The following is a 22,838-nucleotide window of genomic DNA, read 5'->3' as shown; positions in this document are numbered from 1 at the left end:
ATCAATCCAAGATTGGGTTGTAATAATTTGACCTCTCTACCAAATTATGTAGAGAAACCATTCACTTTTCCCATCTTAATTCATTACTCCAATTACCCCCCCAAAATCAGCATAAACAGAAAGCAGGGAAAGTGGCAGAAAATGCCATCTGCACACACAAATAAACAAAGCCAATGTGTTAAAAATAATTTAAGTATTGTATATAAAAAAATGTCCACTTTGGATGATAAAAGTCAATTGATCAGCACTAGAGCTCCTCAGGTATGAGAATAATCAAAGTTACCTTTAGGCAGCAGAGACCTGAGGATTCTTTGCTCAAGATATTATGTTCAGACTTGAACTCTCAGTCCTTCTTTCTTACTATTATTCCAGGCCATGGAAATGGAATTACTGGGTCTTTGGAGACTATGAGCCCTAGAATTTTATGTGACGCTCCCAGACACAATTGAAGACAGGATTCCGCATCCTTCTTTCCAAAACCTGGGTCAAGGCACTAGAACGTTTCATTTGTGAAGCACGCTGTCATAGTGGAATTCTGATGGTTTTTCCAGTCTGAGTGAAATTTTCTTGTCCTGTTTCTTGGAATTAACGGGCTATTTAATCATTGCTAAGCTTTTTAGAGCAGGAGGTATATATTGTGCAATTGAAAAGTAATGTTAGGGCCACTGGTAAATTACTACCAGGACAGTATTCATTCCTTCATGGACTCCATTGTTTTTTGTTTTTTTGGTTTTTTTGAGAGAGAGAGAGAGAGAATTTCAATATTTATTTTTTAGTTATCGGCGGACACGACATCTTTGTTTGTATGTGGTGCTGAGGATCGAACCTGGGCCGCACGCATGCTAGGCGAGCGCGCTACCGCTTGAGCCACATCCCCAGTCCGGACTCCATTGTTTATCAGAGCATTGCACAATTACCTGGCACTCAGGATTAAACCATATGCTGAGTCAGAGTCAAGATGAGCAAAAGAAAAGTGCATGAGATTATAATGATATATGGAAACAGCTAATGGTAACTAGGAAAGCACTGTTTGTGGGAGATTTGTGAAGTTTTTCCCATTTTCCTCTTCAGTTATCAGACTGTGAATATTCAAACTACAGTATTATTGATCTTGTTATTTCAGCAAGGTGGTGTATGGTGGAACTGTGTATTGGACAACATTGCTTTGGTCAAAAGCTCAAATCAGGGCCACATAGAATGACTATAACCTATAACCGATTGCCCATTATTTTGAAAAGTTAAGACGGCACATAAAAAAAGAAAAAATAAGGAGCCTGTCATTCTTTCATTTAAATTTGTAAGACATATCATCTTTATTCCAATAAAAAAGAAATATTATCTTTATTGAGGGTGCCATTTTGGACCATAACAAAATATTATTGTATTATGTGTGTGTATTTGTGTGTGTGTGAGTATTGATTTTCTTTACAGCCAAAGAAGTGTCCAAATGTGAAGTCTCTTACAACAATAAAGCATAAGCACTAGGTGCAATGAAAGAATTCTGGGAGCTGTCCAGTGTAGTGATAGGGAGAACTGGGTACTAGAAGAGGAAAAATGATCTTTTTATTTGATAAAATGAGATCCCTACTCTTTCAAACTTCTGCCAAATCAAGTTGATATAAACCTTTTAGAAAGATGCTTGGCAATACATGTGAATGGCCTCAATAACATTCATATTCTTTACCCAAGTCCTAAAGAATTGATCCTTAATCTGGAAAAAAACAATGCATGCATAAATATGTTCATTGCTTTACATGGAAAAATCGCCCCATTTATGGTCATTTAGAATAACTAAACCATGAAAATACTATGGAAAATATCCATATGGATAATATCTGTTACAGCTGTGCACAAATAAGAAAAAATATACCTAGAAAATGAGCACAGGGACAAGGATTTATCAAGTCTTAGGTATAAATACTTAAGCAGCTATTCTTAAATCCTAAGAGATTGTTACAATTAATGCGATGCTTTATTATTTTATTACAAATGAGGAAAGTGAGATATAAGGCGGCAATTGCTTGGCCAAGGTTAAATTCAACATTTGCTATTGCTCTCATACCTGTTCTGGTATTTTCTTGTCTGGATCCATTTGAAGAGAATATAAAATGCTTATTAGTATTTCAAAAGAGTACTATAACTGATTATCATATCCTAGAAGTTGAAAAGATAAAAATGTTGTGATACCAAACCAAAGAGATAATAACAATGAAAAGCGTACCACTCAGAGACCTGGAGGGAAGGTGCACCTCTGACATCTCTGAGTTTCATGTCCTTTGTGTGTTGGTTGGATTTACAATGCTATCTGTTAACAATTCATTCTGTGTCTTGATATCCAGACTAGACTATATACTGAAAGGCACATACATTTGGAAAAACAACAATAAAAAACAGGATGTAGATGGAAAAAAATACATAAAGGAAAATAAATTAGATAATTGGATAATTTAGATTTGGAAGGTATAACTAAGGAAGGTACAAAGTGAAATTGCAAACCATGTGAAACCTCTTCATACCCATGACAGTTTTCTCACAGTTAATGGGTAGGCAACAGCATTATAACCCATCGTTCTTGTACCATAGTGAATAAAATCCATATTTTAGCTATGTTCCTAAAATCTGTACCAAGTCAGAAACCTCTGCCCAGCCATATGAAATTAGCAATTTTGATCTGAGTGAAAGGTAAAGTTCAGAAATCATTAGACCAAGATATATGCACTCCTTTAAATTTTCTCCCTGCTTTCTTCCATCTCTCTCATTAAGAAAATAAATATGACAAGATTTTCAAAGATTAATGTAGCCCACTTTATTACTTGTTGAGTCACCATGTGGGATGAGACAAGGGTGTAAATAATTTAGCAAATAATAAAACTCCATTTCAAATTATTTATACCTAAAATCACATTGTATTAAATAGAGATCTGGAAAATGGTGATGTGGACCTTCAGTCTCTCCTTAACATTAAGATTTTATCCTATTTTCATGTTTGTTTGTTTATTTATTTATTTATTTATTCATTCATTTATTTATTTATTTATTTTGGTGCTGGGGTATGAGCTCAGGGCCTCATATATTCTAAGCACACACTCTCACATGCACATGCACACACGCACGTGTACGGTTATGCTTGAATTCAGGACCCCCAAAAGACTACCAGAGACCAAGATCGATGTAAGCAGCAAAGAGGTGTTTATTGCGAGCTAGCTCGGTCATCTGCATGCACACAGCAACTGGTGACACAGAGAGGCTCCGAGCCCAGGGTTTGCAGCAGTTTTATACACTCTTTGGGGAAGGCAGGGACTTCATGTACATCATAGCATCTCTTAGCAAATCAAAGCACACCACGGGAAAATCATAAAACAACTCTAAAACATGATTAGCACATTCACTGGCGGGAACAAGTTGGGTAAAGGTGATTGGTTAGTACAAGAGGGGGAGTCATTTGAATTGATTGGTTTAGCCACAAGGGGAGTACGTGCTGAACTACATGGTTTCCCAACATGTTATCAACCACCATAAACTACTGGGAGGGTCATCTGGCATCCCAGGTATTTTCCCTGTCTCATGCTGTTTGGTGGTTGCTAGGGGGTTGCTATGGGTCCTCACCTAGCCTGACTGAGTCAGGGACACCTGGTGCTGCAGATCTCTCCTGTTATTTGTAGATAAACAGCTCAGCAGGGTGGGTATATGCCTATGAGTACTCTGTGGGTCTTTCCAAGGACAAGGGTCACACCAGCTTCCTTGGACAGGCTTTGCTCTGAGGTAGAGGCTGGTTTTTCGGTACAAAACAAAAAAAAAAAACTGGAAACGTGAAATTTTGTATCAAGTTAATGATTTTCCAAATCTTATCTTGGGTGTGTGTGTATGTGGGGGGTGTTTGTTGTTGTTTTGTTTTGTTTGGGTGCTGGGGATCGAACCCAGGGCCTTGTGCATGTATCCAAATCTTATATTGTAAGGAATAGATGATATAATTATGAGTTCGAAGCCCTGAAGTAAACCAATCACTTTCAACTGACAAATGATTTGGGATGGAAAAGTGTTTGACTCTAAACATATAGAATTTAATGATCTGCAAGGTCCCAAAATCCAAAGAAACTAATGAACTAGCTTGACTATTCTTAGTCTTCATATGTTGTATTTTTTGTCCTATTCACAGGATGTTTTGAGTGATTGTTAAGTCACTACTTTTAGAGGTTGAGATATAGGAAAACTTCAGCTCATCAGTACCCAAAGTCCCTGACTTTGGAAGGAAAATATTATAAGCAAATAAGTCTACCCCCTGAATTAAGGGAAATGATCAAAACCTCAACAGCCTGGAGAAGATGTCTTGCCTTCCATATGTTTGGAGTTGGGTCTCTGCATAGTCCACATTGACCTCTGTGTACATGGAAAGCAGATCTTGCTTGTATTGATCTGGATCCATGCTAGATACCCTACCATCAAGGACAGGTTGTCTGTACTACACACTCTACTTCTAAATGAGCTTGGACTCATCCATAGAACAACAAGATGGAATTTATGGTTAAACTGAAGTTTTAGTAGGACATTTGTATAGCCATAATCTCTGTCCCCTACTGTTTCCCATTGCCTGTCGCTTCTCTTTGTCTTGCAGATGTTTTTTAATCCATGTGAATGGGGGGATGGGGGGTGGGGAAGGGGGTAGTGTCATACTTTGAATGCCTTAGTCCCTCAATTTTGGATGAACAAGATCCTGATCAAATATCAGGCTCTTGTCCTCACTATGTGCAATGTTTTTGTTTTCTAGATTATTCAGGACAGAATATTCAAGCACATATCACGTAACAGTTTAATATGGAACAAACATCCTGGAGGATTGTTCGTACTACCACAGTATTCATCTTATCTGGGAGATTTTCCTTACTACTATGCTAATTTAGGTGAGTGCATTCCTTGCAGACAGCTGCCTTTGCCTACACTCAAGGTGTGACCCAACATGACAGACTGCCTTCTGAGCCCTGTTGTAAATGACATATCAAGTTCAAGAATTATAAATCCAGTAGAGCACTGAAAAGTGAGGGCGGTGGTGTTGGGGAGCCTCATTTCTCATTGGAGAAGCTACTCTTTATATTTAATAGAGTTATTTCTTATTAAAATATAGGATCCTCAAATTATGGGTCATTTTGAATGTAATAATGTTAGCTATAAATTTAGGTCTCTTCATATATAAACTAGAGTTAGAAGAGCTCTCCCAACTTTTTTTTTTTTCCCACAGTCTCTATCTATACCAAAGAAAAACTGAATTAATAAAGGTAAAGGAGAAATAACTAGGAATGTATGACAAGGGCACATTTATTAATTCTCTGAACATTTATGGTGCTCCTCTTATATGCTGTTCTAATGCAATGCTAGGTGCATGGAATAAAAGGTCAAATAAAATACATCTCTGCTCTCAAGCAGCATTTAATCTAATCACAGTGGGGAAAGGGAGACGACGGGCAGAAAGCTTCACTATAGGCCACTTCTGCTGCCATAGACATTTACACGGTTTGAGCCCTGGTGGCTCTCATGGTACCCGGGCCTTGGACGTTGTCTTTCATCAGAGCACTACAAAAACCCTGAGATGGTAAAGCATCTTGCAAGTTGCTGTGGCAGAAAGACTCAAGATTTCGCTCTAGGCTATTATTTTCCAAACCATCTCACCATTTTAAACTTACATGTTTAACATGAAACCAATAATATGAAACATAAAGAAATCCATGGCCTGAAGCACCCACAGTGAGTGACACAGAACCCTTAAACCCAAACCAAACATGTTATGGGGACCATATGAAATTCACCAAACAGTCCAGATAGGGTAATACATTTAGAATTTAGTAATTGTCCAATGAAGGCAGCAGTTAAGAATTTTCATATCATCTCTTTTAGAGTTTTGTGGTTTTTACTCTGAGTTAGCACATTAGAAGTGTGTCAAGGATGCTTCTTAAACTATTATAGGGAAATCTAAAACCAGCAACTTGTTCCCATTGTTAAAAATGCAGTTCCTCAATTGTGTTTATTCTTTCTTGAATGTTTGCCTAGGTAGCGGGGCCATTATATTCTTTCTGCGTTACAAATAAAGTGCTGATCAGATGATATAATCTTCTCTACAAAACATTCATATAACTGTCTAACATGTATAGTCTGATTCTAACCTTGATCCCTTCCATATAAAGCTTAACTCCAAAGTCCCTGTGCTCTCTTGTTCTGATTTAAGCTACTAAAGCCAAATTAGTGGCTCTAAACTAATGAAGTTTAAAAGGTTCTTAACCTAATTCTAACTTTTTAGTGGGTTCTTGTGGGAAGACTCACCGGGAGAAGCCATCTTATTGCTTTGCTTTCTCTTTGGTGGTAGTGGTTGTGTTGCATATGTATGACCCTTCTCTACCCAGGGCTTCAGAGCACACCATGTGTAGGAGTCAGCATCACATACTTTTGGTCTCAGATATGTTACTGACTCACTGAGAAAAGATTCTTGGAGTACTGGGGCTTCCTTTCCAAAATAATGATTCTGGTGGTAGGGGAATTAGGGAAAACAGCCAACGTGTACTGAACTCATATGACTTGTAAGTCCCATTCTAATTGTTTCACGTGCATGAACTTATTTAATCCTCACAGTAACTCTGAAGTTTTATACTGTTACTTGAAGCCCTATTTCACGGCTGTGGGAACTCAGAGAGTTAAGTAATTTTCCAAGGTCCCACCACTACGTGGTAGAACTCAGATAGAACCCTAGCCTAAACAGGCAGGTTCTGGGTGCTGTTCTTTTAACCTTTGTCAGTTGCTCGTTATTATTTGAAATACTATTAATCAGGCAAAAAAAAAAAATGTCACTTGCATAATTAAGAATCAGATACATGCAAACCCCTGGGAGAGAGAACACATTTGTGTAAATTCATATTGAGATAGAAGTGAACTGGAAGAGAAGATTGGTTGAGAGTGTGAGTGGTGTGTGTGTGTGTGTGTGTGTGTGTGTGTGTGTGTGTAGACATTGGGACTGAGAAACTGAAGAAAGATGCAAGAAGCATCGCCAAGGGAGGGAGGGGGTGCCAGAGGAAGAACCTGGGAATGGACATTAATCTGTCATGTTTTGAGGTCTCTCGAGACTGAGGCAGTAGTTAAGTAGCAGCTTTTCACCTCATTTGTGTTCTGTCAGGACGTAAGAGGCAAAGGGAAAATATGCTAGAAGGGAACATTAGCTCCAAGGTGAAGCAATGGAGCAAGAAGGAGTCATTTTCTCAGTCTTGTTTTTCAGTGTTCCATTAGGCCCCTCTCTGCTTTCCTTCGCAGGTTTAAAGCCTCCCTCCAAATTCACTGCAGTCATCCATGCGGTGACCCCCCTGGTCTCTCAGTCCCAGCCAGTGTTGAAGCTTCTCGTGGCTGCAGCCAAGTCTCAGTACTGTGCCCAGGTGAGTGCACCTGCCCTCTTCTCAGCAGATCAGAGATTCCTCCTGGCTCCTTACCTGTTAGACACTTGGCTCGCGGGGCTCATGGAGCATCAGACCCTGTTACTCTCCTTTCATGGGCCAAGCCCTGTTACTGTTTCCATCAACCCAAAGATTCTTAGAAGTAAAACCTGGCACAGGTAGGGGTGAGTTACAGAAAGACCTTTGTGGTATTGTAGATTTACACACATACACTCAGAAACGCACACTTTACACATTTCTATATGTAAGTACGTTATTTTGTTTTTAAGTGTCAAAATGATAAGAGTAATATCAGAAAAGCCCCTGGATCACCCAGAGCTGCGGGATGCTAAGTTCAATAGAAGAAACAGCCTTGTTGGTGTCAGGAGGCACCAACTTTTCTTTTTCACCAACTTTTGACTATAAAATTAAGAGCAGAAGATCATGACTATGATAACAGTATTTTTCAAATCAGTATTGCCCCATACTCTTTAACAGTGGTTTTTCTGATTTGTGAATTAGTATATGTAAGAAGGTTTATAAATGTGGAAAGAATCAACGCATGTTGAAGCACACATGTTTTTGAACTAAGTGTCTTTATTGGAAATTATAAAGTCACATAAAAATCAGCAATCATTCTGGAAACTCCAAACATGAGCTCATCCTAGATCTATCTTGAATTCTTTTATTTCGCCCACATTGCCTGGCATAGCGCTAGTGTACAACAGATGTTCAGATGTTTAGTATACATTTTTATTTAACTTGATCAGAGTTGATCTTCCTCATCATCGTAAGATAACAGAATTTTGGAAACTACTTTATTAAGCTCCAGCAACCTTGAAGTTACTTCTTTCCTCCTACCCCACAGACCCATTTTTAGGTTGTGCTTTCTGTTTCTTTCTCTGGTTGTGGAAGTGATGAGATTCTCAGGGTTGTATGGGAACAATCTCACTTTGGATTTCAGTTTTGGTATTATCTCTTCTGCCTAACTGGACTCCCCAGCTTTCCTGTGGCTCTCTCAATCTACCAGAAGAGCCTTTGGGTTGGAGACTTACGTTAGATACACCTAAACCAGCCATCCATCTAATGACCTGTTCCTTTCAGATCATAGTTCTATGGAATTGTGACAAACCTCTACCAGCCAAACACCGCTGGCCTGCCACTGCTGTGCCTGTCATCGTCATAGAAGGAGAAAGCAAGGTAGGCCTCAAGTTCCTCATGGGGAACCACCATGGAATCTTTATTTCTTCATGGGCCACTGAAGGTGTTCACCCTAGAAGGGTCAACACCCATAAGAGCTCTGCAGATTATGCTTTCTAAAACTGCACTTGTCTCAGAATATCCTTAACTTTAACAGCAATCGGCTTTGGAATCAGCAAACCTGGGTCCTAATCCCAAAACTAGTAACTTTTGACTTTGTGTATATATATGTAAGTTCTTAGAGCTTCATTTTCCTCATTCACAAAGTAGAAATAATGATGTATATCCCATAGGGTTGCATGAATTCAGGGCCTGGCAATAGTAACCTCTCCACAAATCTTGAGGATGGTGGTGCTACGTGAATTTGCCTAGTTATGAATCCAAATGAACTGTGTCTTTCAGAAAAGATGTTAGATAATTTCCTCACAGTTACCTAAAAAGGACATTTTCACCCTAATTTCGTTTGGGTGCTTCTATCCAAAGTCTCTCACTGGGGCTGCTCTCTGATCCCTGCTTCAGATCTCCAGTCCACTCTGCCCAGCTGAACGCTCTTGGATCATCTTGTGGCCCTTTGGATACTTCATTTGCTAATGTGCTAACCTGACAGTTGATGCCAAGTGTCATCTGGCCATACCCAGCCTTCTCGTCTTTCCACTGTTTCACCATATAGATTCCGTTGACCATTATGTCCCTCTCTCTACTTCCTGTCTTGCCATTTACCTTAAAACTTGACTGCTGTCCTCAACTCTCCCTGTTTGTCATCATTCCCCTACGTCCTATAAGCCTTGTTTACCAGCTACTACTCCTGGAAACTTCCTCTGCTCTTGGCAGCGGGTGGCGAGCTCATCTCTCCAGCCTCTGCTTGTTGCTTTCTTGTAAATTTTCCCATTTGTGAAGAAATCAGTCGCTACTAAATGAAATTAAGATGGATGAAGCAGTGTCATCTAAAAGACTAACTTTATCAAGGGATCAGGTCATGAGAGACTGGCTCCCACTAAGTAAAACACCCCTGAGCCAGAATAACAGAATATCAACTTATTGGTCAAACCATTTGAAATCATCATCCAATAACTCAAAAGTGACAGCTTCATATGGCTCAACCTAATGCATAGAGAGTTGCTGTGGTCGCCCGGTCAGGATCTATTCAGTTGCCATTTATGATGCCTACTGTGTGCTTGGCACTGTGTTCTATGCTTAGAACACCATGAGGAACCAGATAAATGCAGTTAATGTTTATAGGGCTGGAGTCCAGCCACATGCTCTGGGCATCAGTCGTTCTACCCTGTCAACCCTAGTTTCCCAAAGGGACTAGCACACAAAACTCTTTTGCCCCCAACCCCTTATATCTACCTTCCTAGAAGAACAGTCAGTCATAGTAACTGCAGTGATCCCGTGGCAGAGCCTACAGCTCTGGTCAGTGCTCAGAGGTATGCAGGCAACTCCGTTTGTACCCTGCCCTGGGTGACCAGATCTCTTTCTGGGTTGATGTCTTTGTTTGGATGTGTCAGGATGTTCAGATCAGATCCAGTCTCAGTGACTGGAGCTGTTCTGACTCCTGTAGGTAGTATAGCACCATCCTGCACTGATTCATTAACTGACTTTATTTTTTTACTCTTGGTGAGGAAAAAAATAAAAAATAAAAAAACCTCCCAATTGCTTTATTTGTAAAATGGTGATGATGAAAATAGTACCTTTCCCGTGGACTTTATCCAGTGTCTTTCATGAGATACCTCTGATTCTCCCAGCCATATCTATGTCTGGGTTCCTGGTAGTTTGTTTAGTCACAGGCTAATTATTGGCCACTGATCTAGTGGGCCCCATGATGTAAGTCTTTTCTCTCCCTGTCAATGTCCTGTGATTGCCCCTCCTAGGGAAGAAGCCTTTGCATTGAAGCCTCGCTTCAGACTGGGTATTTTAGGGAGCCTGAGCTACTACAGAGAGCTACTCAAAGATTAAATGAGATACTGTCAATCATCTGCTTAGCCCAGTGTACCTGTTACACACACACACACACACCAGGAGTTCAGTAGCTATTGGCTATTCTTCTGGGAGGTATTATCACATCCTGATTTGTCACAGGTTCTAGAATCAGACTTACTCTTGTGTGACCTAATGTGAGTTACTAAAAGTGCTTCCTCCTTCAGTAGGTGGAAGCACTCATAATACCTAACTAATGCAGTAGCTAAAAGAATCAAATGAGTGCTGCTATGCATACAGGTGTACCAAGGAGTGTGGACACATAGTAAATGCTCAACGAGTACTACCAAGCTTTGTGGAATTATTCGTATGCATTTCTTATCTGCCACACTAGACAGTAAACTTCCTGAATCTTGGTCATTACCTAGTGCTATTTTTTAGTTCTGAAGGAGTGGGATGCTCATGTGGTGAAATACTTTTTAAGTGAACTCACAGGGAAAATCCAGTTCACTCATGATTGACTTGGCACTTTCCGTGGTTCCTCTCCCACTAACCCACTTTGACTGAGGCAAAGTATTTAAAAAAAAAAAAAAAAAGCCCCTGTTTTTCCACTACACTTGAAAGTGGCTGGCTGATGGGTTCGTGACCCATTGATGAAGCAGGTTCCGAAAAGAGAAAACAGATCCTTTAAAGCCAGTGAGCAAATGACAGGGAAGAATTCTAGGACCTCCTTATTCTCCATTTAAAATCTCCAGATCTAGCCTTGAATTGAAAATCGATGTGTGCATGCTGCTTTGGCTGTGAAATTCTGTTTTGAATTTATGGGCCTTGTCTTCGCAGTTTTCCCCTACAGGCCTAACAAGGGAAAGGTCAGGGCAACGCTAAGCTGGCAGCTAATGGGTCTTTCCTTCCTCGGTGGACATGTAAACAGGATCAGGAGAACTGCTTCGGGCTGAGATTTCCGAGTGCCGAGTGTATGTGGCTGCTGATCGCTTTGTGTTTTATTTTATTTTGAAAGCCTGAGAAAGATGTTTTAGGAAAGAAAGCCTGACTCAGTTGACAAATGTGTAGGAGCAGCCCCTGAAGCCAGTCACACTGCAGCTTTGTTCCTTGAGCTCTCAGAGAAAGGTTAGCATGGCTCCGGCCCGTCAGTCTTTAATGTCTGAAGATGCCCATGCTTCCAAGGCATGGAGCCTGAATGGGAGGCGAGTCCTGCAGACGAGCTGGCTTCTCTGTATCAGCACAGCTGTGCCTTCTTTGGGGAGCTCCGATTTGTGGAGTGTGTGTGCCTTGGCAGCCAATTAGGTGTCTCCTCTTCCTTCTCCCCTTCCCCTTCATCTCCATTGTTGAGCTCCTTCTGTCTCTGGGCTTTGTGCTTCTCAGACGACGGCAAGCATGTCTTGTCTCAGGTCTATCTGTGTGAATTCAGAAGAGCCGACCGACATAACCGCTACATACTTCCAGAGGACAGCAATGAAGGTGCAGTCACCTCATCTGTCCCCATGTTCACTTTGAGGTTCTTTCCAGACCTGCCACAGTTACAGCACTGCGGCTGAAATGCTCAGAGTCATAGCTCCCAGGTTGAAACCAGGGTGCATCTTGGGCAAAGCACTTTCCCTTCTTGCTCCCCAGTTTCCTCCTCTATAATATGGGTTGTTATAAAGATGAAATGAGATGATGTTTATAAAGGACTTGGAACATTTCCTGGTACATACTAAATGGTCAAAAAAATACTAGTTCTTGGGTGATGTATTCTACACAAAGGTGAGGAGGCATGAGTGTCATACAGTGGCCTCCCCAGTCTCCATGTTCCTACTGATGCCCTTGTTCTCAAAGCCCCAACCAGACACATACACACACTCACACATCTCACCATGCCTGATTCTGGATTTGCCCAGAATTTATTCTTATATTATTTGCACAATTTTTCTAAATCTGTGAATTACATGTGTTATTACTTACTAAAGATTTTTCTTTAAGTCAACTTAGTCTTATTTATTTATTTATTGTGATGCTGGGGATTGAACCCAGGGCTTTGTGCATGCAAGGCAAGCACTCTACCAACTGAGCTATATCCCCTGCCCATACTTAGTTTTACTTTAATGAAATGATTTGTAAATCCTAGATTGGTATAGCTACAATAGAAATCCTAGATTGGTATAGCTACAATAGAAATGACAATATATTCTTTAGATTCTGTACTAAAATAAACATATAGTGGAATTTGTAAATATTTGCAGACCTGTGATCAGCCTGGCCACACCTCTTTTTCACTCCATCCTGCCTTCCAGGTGCTGATTCTCTCTTCCATCCCTTTGCATCTGCAGAGCCTCCTATGTGTACTGCCCACTGCCATCTGCACCTGGTGATTTCTGCCCCTCAAGGTCTTCCTCTGCTCTTCCAGGCAACTGACTGCTCTGTCCTCTGGTCTCTTGGCATTTTTCAGTTTGAGCTAAAACTAGTCAAATGAATCGTGGTCTCTACAGACTACGAGCTCCTCAAAGACAGGGCACATATCTTATTTATCTTTGTCCTCCTTCAACCAGCAAGGTGCCTGGTACACGGAAGGTGCCCAGTAGTTGCTGAACAAAAGGGAGCAGAAATCTTTCAAAGTTGAGGAATGACCAGGCAGTAGAGCATCTTTATGAAGGCGAGGAAGGGGGAATTCTCCTGAAAACAGGACTCTGACGATACCTCTGTTTTTCCCTCCTTCCCTCCCTCCTGCCTGCATTCTGCCTACTCTGCAGGTGATGAGCAGCCGGTTTCTGCCCTATGACAACATCATCACAGACGCTGTGCTCAGCCTTGACGAGGACACTGTGCTTTCCACGACTGAGGTAAGGGCCAGCCCTAGAGTGGACTGGAGACTTCTTCCAGCCAGTGCCCCCACGTCCCCAGGTGCCAGCCCTTCTCTTGCCTTTGCTGTGGTGAAAGTTGAAAACATTTTTCAAAACTTTCTGCAGAATTGGTTTTAATTAACCCAGCACCTTGCTCCACCTGGCACCCGGAGGAGGGCATTTCTTCTTTTGTTTTCTCTGCTAATTGGCTTCTCATTTGCATGACTGGGCCTGTCTCTCCCCTGCAGCCTGCCCTCCGTTTTTTTGTTCTTAAAAAGCACAGTTGGGGGCAGGTGAGTACTACCAATGGTAGGGGGTTCTCTAATGCATTATCCTGAGACTGTGTGGTCCAGATTCCGACACCCATCCTTCCCTACTTATCCCAATCCCTGTGAGATGCCTGTTAGGAATTGCTGTTCTGGGTTCTAAATGCAGTTTTCCTGTCTTGACCTAAAGCACTCTTCCCCCCCCCCCCACTTTAAGGCTGAGATGGAGACCCCTGCTATTTTAGGTGTTCAGATATTTGACCAAAAATAAGATTCCCCCCACAAAAAATGCATGTGGGGGAGAAGACAGATATGATAGAAAACCAATTTTTTACAACTCGAATGAGTATTGATCTCTGAAGCCTTACTTTAAGGCATAGTTGAGATCAAAGACAACTGTATAAAAATGTAATATATCAGAAACATTCTATTCATGGTAGCTGCTGAAACAGCATGGAGACTTAACTGTTTATCCTCCCCCCTCCACCTTTCTTTTGCCTCTTTTACTCATTTTTATTTTCCTTTCTAGTTCAGCATAAGCACTGAGCAGCACACACTCTTCTGGACCCACCCCACATTGGCTCTAACAGTGGGCCTTGGTGTTGACCTAGGCCGCCCAATTCAGTGTCTCTTTCTTGAAATTCCACGGCTGCTTCCAATTTCCATCCGATGGAGTTGAACCGACGCTATATACAAGGGCAACCTAAATAACCCCAGGACACAATGTCCCGGACCTCACCTTGTTAAAATGCTTTCTATGTAGCCAAAGCTCTATAAATACTTGTTGAATGAATGGCTGAGGGAGTGAGCGCTGTGTGGATTAAAGGGGGAACACACAGCCAATTGTGCCTGTGCAGCGGCCAGAGCAAGGGTTGTCCGGAGCAAGGGTTGCTGGGAGAAGAGATGCTTCACATTCAGAGGGAAAAATAGCTATGAAATACAAGCTGGGAGACACACCAGCCTACATTTTTCTGCTGCTTCCTGCAAGGGAAGCTGGCATCCCAGGAGCACATTCATTCAACAAGTATTTATCGAGAGATTTCTTTGTTCTGGTCTCTATGCCAGGTACTTTGGTTACACAGTTCCTGCCTCTATCTATCAAAGTCCTGGCAGCAAACCGAATTTGAATCAGATGATTCAAGGGGAAGGATTCAAGTGGAAGAATCTGGGATTACTGAGGAGGGATGGGTGGGGAGGTACCTGCAAGATCAGGAAGCAGTGTCTACCCCTAGACCTGAAGGAAAAGGAAAGGCCTCCCTACAAGGGCTGGGATCACAGAGAGACATGGCTGGTGCCAGAACTCTGGTGCCAAAGTAAGAAGGTCGCGGGAAGGAGACATTTGGCTTCTCTGGTCCCATCTACATTTTCTTGCTGGTGTTTCCCATTGACCTGACCTAACCAGACACCCGCCAGTAAGGAGGACCAGGTGGTGCAGTCCCTGAGGTCCCTTCATTCCCAGTGCCTAGAGCAGGGCAGAAAGAGTGGGCAGTACATCTCAGAGGGCAAACACTGCAAAACAGCACATTGTCATGGGGGATTGAATGGTCAAGACCACTACCTGAGTCATCGTCCTGTGGCCTGGAGTATGGATTCCTCTTTATCTCTTCCCCTGGGCATGAGGCAATTAGTCTCATCCTGAGGTTTGTTTTTTCATGTCCCATTGTGAAATAACTTTCAGCTGTTGTGATGCATCTTTGTGCTGGTGAATTTCCTTTCAAAGAATAGCAATTCCAACCACTCTGTGCATGCTGGGAAGAACATGTGTTGTATGTGAAGTAATTAGAAGTCAACGTGGGTTGAAAATGATATGTAAATTTAAGAGGCTGGCAGTCTGGTTTGCTTTTGCCCGCTCATCAGTGGAGTGGTTATGTTGCCTAAAATGGTCGTGGGCAAGGATTTCTCTTCTCTCTTTTTTTAGGTGAATAGATGTTGGTTCAGCTTATTTCCTCTCTAAGGGTTCCCAGCTTGTGTAAATGTCTCTCTGTAGCATTAACGATAGAGTTTTAAACAGCATCCTATAAAGGGTATTAGATATAGTTGGTTTATAGTTATTTACATTTATCTGGGTTGCTGCAAATCCTCAAAAGAAAACAGATGTTGATTTTTAAGAGAACAGGCCTTAAGCTGACCTCTGCCTTCTTTGATGTGTTAATGATCTCCATGAAAGCAGTGCTATCCCAAGAATCATAGTTTTATCTGAATTTACTTTTGAGTTTCTTTGAAATGACTTGAAACAGCTTTGAGAGGGTAAGAAATTCATGTGATAAAAACACCCCATTGGGTTCTATAGTAGCTGCCGGTGCATGTGTTTCCTTTTCAAAGAATAATGGAAAACCCCAAAGAGTGCTGACAGCCGGGCAGATTCTTTGACAACAGGCAGCAGAATGTACTGGCCCATCAGTTGGTGCCATTAGTATTGGATGCCAGTGACAATGTATAGGTTATCGTGACCTAATTTCAGTCTCCTGGCAAATGCTGCCCGCTCCCTTGCTGTGTTTTTGAGATGTCCCGTTCCCCACCAAGTTTTCTTAATGTATGTTACACCAGCCTCCTCCCCCAAGGTACGTTTCTGGGGAATAAGCCATGTTAAATCTTTTCATCTTGAGATAGGGGAGTGTATTAGAGTTTTCCACAGAAACAGAGCTAGTGGAGATTTATTATGAGGAGTTGCCTGAAGGATTGTGGAGTATGGGATGTCCACAATCTGCCATCTGTAAACTGGGGATACAGGAAGGTCTGAGAATCATGGCAGCTAATGGTTAAGTCTCAGAACAATAGCTGTAGGGGGTGATGTCCCAGAAGCCAGCAGGCAGGAAGGAAAGAAAGTGAATTCCTCATTCCTCCACCTTTTTGTTGCCTCCTGCCCCTCCATGCATTGAATGCTGCCCAGGCAGGTTGGGAGCACAGTCTGCCTCATTGGAGTCCGTAGATTGGAATGTGAATCTCTCAGACATGCCCAGAAGTGATCTTTTCTCCAGGTTCTTCTTGGTACAGTCAAGTTAGTGCATACAATTAACCATCACAGACACCAAAGTTTTACACAGAATTTATGGCTGTTTACAAAAAGAGTGACTTGGAAGCCTGAAGAATTTGTAGATAAAAGTATCTTTAAAAATCACCCAGGCCAGTGTTTCCAAAAAGATGGTTTGTATACATAAAATAGAAAAGAGTTGTTCATGGTTCGTTACAAGTATTTTATTTAAACAATTGTTTTTAATTTAGTCTTTGTTAGAAAATAATATTCCCAATAATCAAACCCAGAATTTTACTGGTATTTTTACCTAGGATAAGTGTTATTTTTTTTTTATAAAAGTCAATTTGAAGAAAAATCTTTCCTAATACATTGAATATGTGATATGAGAATGGCAAAAAAGCTTGGGAAATATTGATCAAGGCACATTGGCTTCGTTTTTTTTTTTTTTTTTTTTTTTTTTTTTTGAGGTAAAAATTTTTAAAAAAGTAAAATTAGCATTTTAAAAAATTAACATTTAAGTATATAATTCTGTGCTGATTCATTTGTTCACAATATTGGGCAGTTATGATAACCTCTGTCTTAGAAAACATTTTTATTACCCACAATGGAAACCCTGGACTAGTCAAGCAATCATTCCCAGCCTTTGGCAACCCCCGGCTCTGTCTTCTATCTCTGGGGATTTGCCTATCCTGGCTCCTTTCTCTTAGTATAATGTTTCTGAGTCTCCATGCTGTGGCACTTGCTTTACCGGTGTGTCTCATGATCACACTCTGTGGTGGATGGAACTTGGGTTGTTTTCAGCTTTTGGCTTTGGTGAATGGTTACTTGCTCTTCTTTTGAACTTCTTTGATGGCGAGACTCAGCAACATCCTTCAATCCCCCAGCCACCATCACAGTCCTGAGACTTGAATTATTTGCAGAATCAATGAAATTTCTATTTGCCTTGCTTATCAAGAAGAAATGGGGCAAAGACTGTAAATAGTAACCCTTATAAAGACATAAATTGATTTCAACACTATAGCGAGAGAGCCAAAGAGAGGTTAGAATACAGTACACACTGAACTTGAAACCAGATTGCCTGGGTTGGAATCTTGGCCCTGCCACTTATTGCTGCACACAAATGTTCATTTTCCATCCTGTAAATTAAAGATTATAAGAGCATATACCTCACAGGGTGAGGATGAACTGAGTAAAGACATATAAGCACCTAGAAGTAGGTTTATCGCATTATAAGCACTACACCATTATGAGCATTATATGGTGGATTATAGTTTTATTTTTGATTCATCAAATGATCATAGCAAGTCAGAAGTGAGCTTACACACTTGAAAACAGAAGCAGGTTCAGAAGGACTTGCGTTGGATCCTTATAAACACTGGAAAGCCCTCAGCTACCTTTTCTTTAAAATAATCCTGTGGCTTCCCTGGGCCTGGTCCTCACTTACTCTTAGTGATTTCACTTATGGGTGCTTTTGTGGAATTTCCTTGCACTTCAAACCTGAGAAGCCTGAATTCTTCTTTCTTTAGGGTCATCTACTCTGTCTTCATGTTAAACTTGTGCTTTAAAAAAAAAAAAAAAAAATCTTTTCTCTTGCTCTTAAGATGCTTTAATTTCGGTCACTTTGGCTTGATATCTGCTGGTTAGATGCATGGTATAGATTCACTATGGACGCACACAGGAAGTCTGCTCTCATTTATAAAACAGATGTGTCATCTCTGCCTCTTGTGACTCAATAGTCACATGTACCTTGTGTGGGGGCAGGGAATAACTGCTTTTTTTTTGCTTGAACAGAGAGGATTTCTAAAAGACATATCATCAAACTTTTTTTCCTTTCATTTCCACACTAATCTGAAATTTCCTTAACAGAAAACATTAAAATGTGCATAATTATGGGGCGAAATGTCAAGCAGTCAGTTTAATTTGCTGATGAATACATGGAATTAATGTTTCGAAACAGTCTCGGGCTTTTGCATCATGAATTAGAGGGGGAAGGTAATGTTTTGTTGACATTTGTTAACACTGTTGATTGCTTATTTGGCTTGTGTTCTGCCTGCAGGTGGATTTTGCCTTCACAGTGTGGCAGAGCTTTCCCGAGAGGATTGTGGGGTACCCTGCACGCAGCCATTTCTGGGATAACTCTAAGGAGCGGTGGGGGTACACATCCAAGTGGACGAACGACTACTCCATGGTGTTGACAGGAGCTGCTATTTACCACAAGTGAGCAGTTTACACATTTCTCTCATTTCTCCTCATATTTTAGTTTCTGGCAACTGCACAAATAGGGACTTGGACCAAATCTTAACTTTATTGAACATTAGTCTGTGTCCCCATATAAGTTTTGTCGTTGTGGCAAGTGTGTTTGTTAAACCAGTGAAACTTTTTGGCTTATTGCATTTCCTGAAATTGTGGCAGAATAGTATTTTTCAGTTAAACTGAAATGTGGAAACTCTGCTCAGGGGTATATTGGGTAATTCAGTGTTGAGAATATTGACAATAAAAACGTATCTTAATTCAAGAGCTCCAGTCATTGTTGTAGGTGTTTGGGGCCGCCATTGAGTAAAACAGAAAAATAAAAGTTTCTGCCAATGCAAGGGAGACACCATAGGATGTTAAGGAGATAGGTGATGTATCAAGATAAAGGATCAGAAATGGTAGAGATGGAACAGGTTGGCAGGTGGCCAAGGCAATGCTTATTGAGCAGGTGAGATATGCACAGAGACTACGAAGTTGGTCAAGAGCATTCTGGCTTTGGAGTACAGCTAGAATAAACACCAAGAGGCAGAATGTGGGTGGAACAGTATGATGAGAGTGGAGTAAGTCAGAACAGGTCAGGGAGTTTAGGGAGCCCAGATGCAAGAGGACTTGACTTTTCTTCTAAGTGACCCAGGGAGCCAGTGCAGGGGTTTGAACATTAACAGATACCGTGTCAATGTTCCAGGCATCCACTCTGGATGCTGTGTTGATAATAGGCTACACAGGGACCAGGTAGAGAAGGAACACCTATAAAGAGGTGATTGGCATTTTCTAGAGATGATGGAACCTGGGACCAGGAAGCCAACAGTGGAGATAATAAGTAATGACTAGATTGTGGGCATATTTTGAAGATGCTTTAGCATGATGCCTTAATAGATTGGGTGTAGAATTTAATGACTTCTGTGTTTGGGGGATTTGATGTTGTTGTTTTGTTTCTTTGATCCAAGAACAAGAGTAGTCATCAACAGGGATGGGGAAAGCTACAGATGGAATGAGAATTGTGAAAAATATAGAAGTTCAGTCTTGGACATGTAAACACACCCAAAAGGATATGTTGAAAAAAGCCATGGATGGAGATTTAAATTTTGCACTCAATTGCATATATTTGGTCTTTAAAACCAGCCATCTGGAGAAAGGTAGCCAGACTAGTGAGTACACATAGGTAGCATTTCCCACTGGATCACTGGTGGAACCCTGTTTTTTTGTCTTAGTGAGGGGATCACACCAGTCATACCTTAATCTTTGCTGTAAAGAATAGAAAATCTTGCCATCTCCGAGACAGGGTTGGAAATGCCCAATGTGTGAGCATTTAAACTGAACCCTGATCTCAAGATTTCACCTCTCAAAAGTTCATTGTTCCCCTTCCTCCTCCACCGCCACACAGATGAATCTGATTCTTTCTTATGGTTTGTCTCACGTGTAAGTAACTTCTCTTACCATCTAAGTATTCAGTTTGTTTCTAACTGACCAGACTGATATTAAAGTTAGCCGAGCAAGCAGTATCTGCAGCTATGTGTATCTCTGTACCTTGTGTCCTCATCTGTAGAATGGGAATAATAATACCGCCCTCCTCATAGATTCCATATAAGGATTAGAGGAGGCATTTATAAAACACATTAGAATATTATCTGGCATATAGCAGGTAAGAGATAGTGATCATCATCATCACCATCCAGCAACATGTTTAGGGACTGAAGGAAGGTTATGTGCATCAGGTCCACCTGTCATTATGTAATGACACCCTGGGAAACCTGTCTTTGGTTTTTACAGATATTATCACTACCTGTACTCCCATTACCTGCCAGCCAGCTTGAAGAACATGGTGGACCAACTGGCCAATTGTGAGGACATTCTCATGAATTTCCTGGTGTCTGCTGTGACAAAATTGCCTCCAATAAAAGTGACCCAGAAGAAGCAGTATAAGGAGACAATGATGGGACAGGTAAGGCAAAGAGAACTCTCTTCCCTTGCTTAGCTCACTGGTGGTTCAGCCAAAGGTAAAGAGGACTTGTGTTCCTCCAGGAACTCTGTAGAAGCTTGATGAGGAGATATCAGAAATACCCGACATTTGAAAGCTCTGGAATGAACGTAAAGCTCTCATTTAACCTACAGGGACCTGCAAAAGATATGTCCTTAGAGTTCGTCTTAGTCCCTTCAGGCTGCTATAACAAGCATACCATAGACAGGGTGGCTTAAATAACAAACATCCATTTCTTACCCTTCTGCAAGCTAGAGAGTGCCCAATCAAGGTTCCAGCATATTCAGCATCTGGTGAGAGCCTGCTCCTAACTCTTCCATGACTGTCTGCTTGCAGGATTCTCACTTGCTAGAAAAAGGGCAAGAGAGCTCTCTGGGGTCCCTTTTATAAGGTCTCTAATCCCATTCTTAAACACTCTACCCTCATGACCTAATCTCTTCCCAGAGTTCCCATCTGCAGTACCATCACAGTGAGGATTAGGCTTCATATGGAAATGGGGCTGCTGCGGCAGTGGTGGTGGTAGGGGGTTGTTGCACAAACATTTGATCCATAGAGTTGAAGACCTATGAAAATGCATTTAAAGTTTTTCATGGTGTCTTATTTAATGACAAGCAAACAATATTGTCTTCAGCACAGCCCACCAGTGTTTGCTCATGAGTAGAGTATGTATCATAGTAAAATGCCAAGAGTCACAGTATTTGATTTTCAGTTCTAGAACCAGCTTTAACAACCTGTGGGCACATCAATTGCCTTCTGAAATTCAGCTCATCTTTAAAATGAAAATGGTGAAATCATTCTCATAGAAGGGAAAGCTTTTTTAAAAGTAAAGGAAATTTTACTAGACTCTGTTCATTCCACTGATAGATTTCCTATACCTTAGACTCCTGGTACCCATCTGAAGATGTTGAAGTTTTTCTATTTTTATTCTTCTTGGACAGAGCCAATGTTGTATGTAAGAATCAAAAAACATAAATTAAGGCCATTAGAGCTACCTAACTTAGATCACAGAGCAGGCAGCAGGATTAGAGTCGACCTGGATAAGCAGTCTTTAACTTGATTGTGTCAGTTCAGTTTGGGCTGTGTTCTAACAGGTGTTGATCTGGGTGTTAATAACTTAGGTTTTGACAAGGGTCATGTTAACCAAATTGATTTTTTTTTTCACATTTACTTGATTTAGTGAGAGCAAACAATATAAAGGATTTTAAGTTCATAAAAGTTAGTCATCTAGCATTTCCTGAGCAATACAGGTTACCAGGCACTGTTCTAGTTCCTGTTTATGACAAAAGAGGTGTCCTTAGTGAGCAAAGGGTTCCAGTGGAAAATTCTACTGCCCTCCGGTTACTGAAAGAACTAGCAAGAGGAGTTGCAGGGATATTTAATCTTAGGGGTTCATTTTGTCCCCTCTCGTAGATTTGCCAAATTCAGTCAAAGCAATGTTTCTAGTAATTTTTCAAATCTCATGGGGGCAAATTTCAATGGAACCTTAGATCTACCTGTATGCAACCAGGTCCTGCATTTGCCCCCTTCTCCCTTCCATACCCATGAGTTTGTTGAAATTTTGTGTGCCCAGTAAAGCAAGCAGACATCATGCTCTAAGATCAGTTTTCATTACAGAGGAACGATGTCTTTTCTAATACATGTTGGTTGACCCAGAATAAATGTTCAAATCTAGTGGCAAAGAAAGATACTTAAATGATTCAATTCACCTTTTTTTTTTTTTTTTTTTTTAATTTGTGAATGAGAATGAGCCGATGCTCTTGGGTATTTCCATTTGCATATGTGAGCACTCCTGCCCTTGTGTGGGGTTCAGCCACTATGGAAAAGAGCCCCTCCAAAATGGCCCATAAAGCCACATGGATTTAGGAACAAAGCAAGACACCTATGGGACTGAGTGTCCCTTCCAATAGGAACCCACAGTCGGCTTCATTTGTGACCTCGCCCTGATTTACCATGTGGAGTTCTCCTAGTGTGAATGCTAAGGAAGGGAGCAAGCAAATGACTGGAGCGTCC

The 22,838-nt window shown here is 41.1% G+C and overlaps 1 protein-coding gene across 1 annotated transcript in view; it reads left to right on the top strand.

Annotated features, from left to right (window-relative positions):
- Ext1 (exostosin glycosyltransferase 1) overlaps nt 1–22,838 on the top strand; it is a 263,601-nt gene that overhangs the window by 238,650 nt on the left and 2,113 nt on the right. Inside the window, exons 5-10 of the mRNA XM_076835598.2 lie at nt 4,766–4,898; nt 7,288–7,406; nt 8,508–8,603; nt 13,268–13,357; nt 18,654–18,814; nt 20,621–20,792. Coding sequence (XP_076691713.1) covers nt 4,766–4,898; nt 7,288–7,406; nt 8,508–8,603; nt 13,268–13,357; nt 18,654–18,814; nt 20,621–20,792 — 771 coding nt within the window. The remainder of the gene's footprint in view (nt 1–4,765; nt 4,899–7,287; nt 7,407–8,507; nt 8,604–13,267; nt 13,358–18,653; nt 18,815–20,620; nt 20,793–22,838) is intronic.

Source organism: Callospermophilus lateralis, chromosome 16 (genome assembly GCF_048772815.1).
Source record: "Callospermophilus lateralis isolate mCalLat2 chromosome 16, mCalLat2.hap1, whole genome shotgun sequence".
Classification (NCBI taxonomy): Eukaryota; Metazoa; Chordata; class Mammalia; order Rodentia; family Sciuridae; genus Callospermophilus; species Callospermophilus lateralis.
This window is presented reverse-complemented; position numbering and strand designations above follow the sequence as displayed.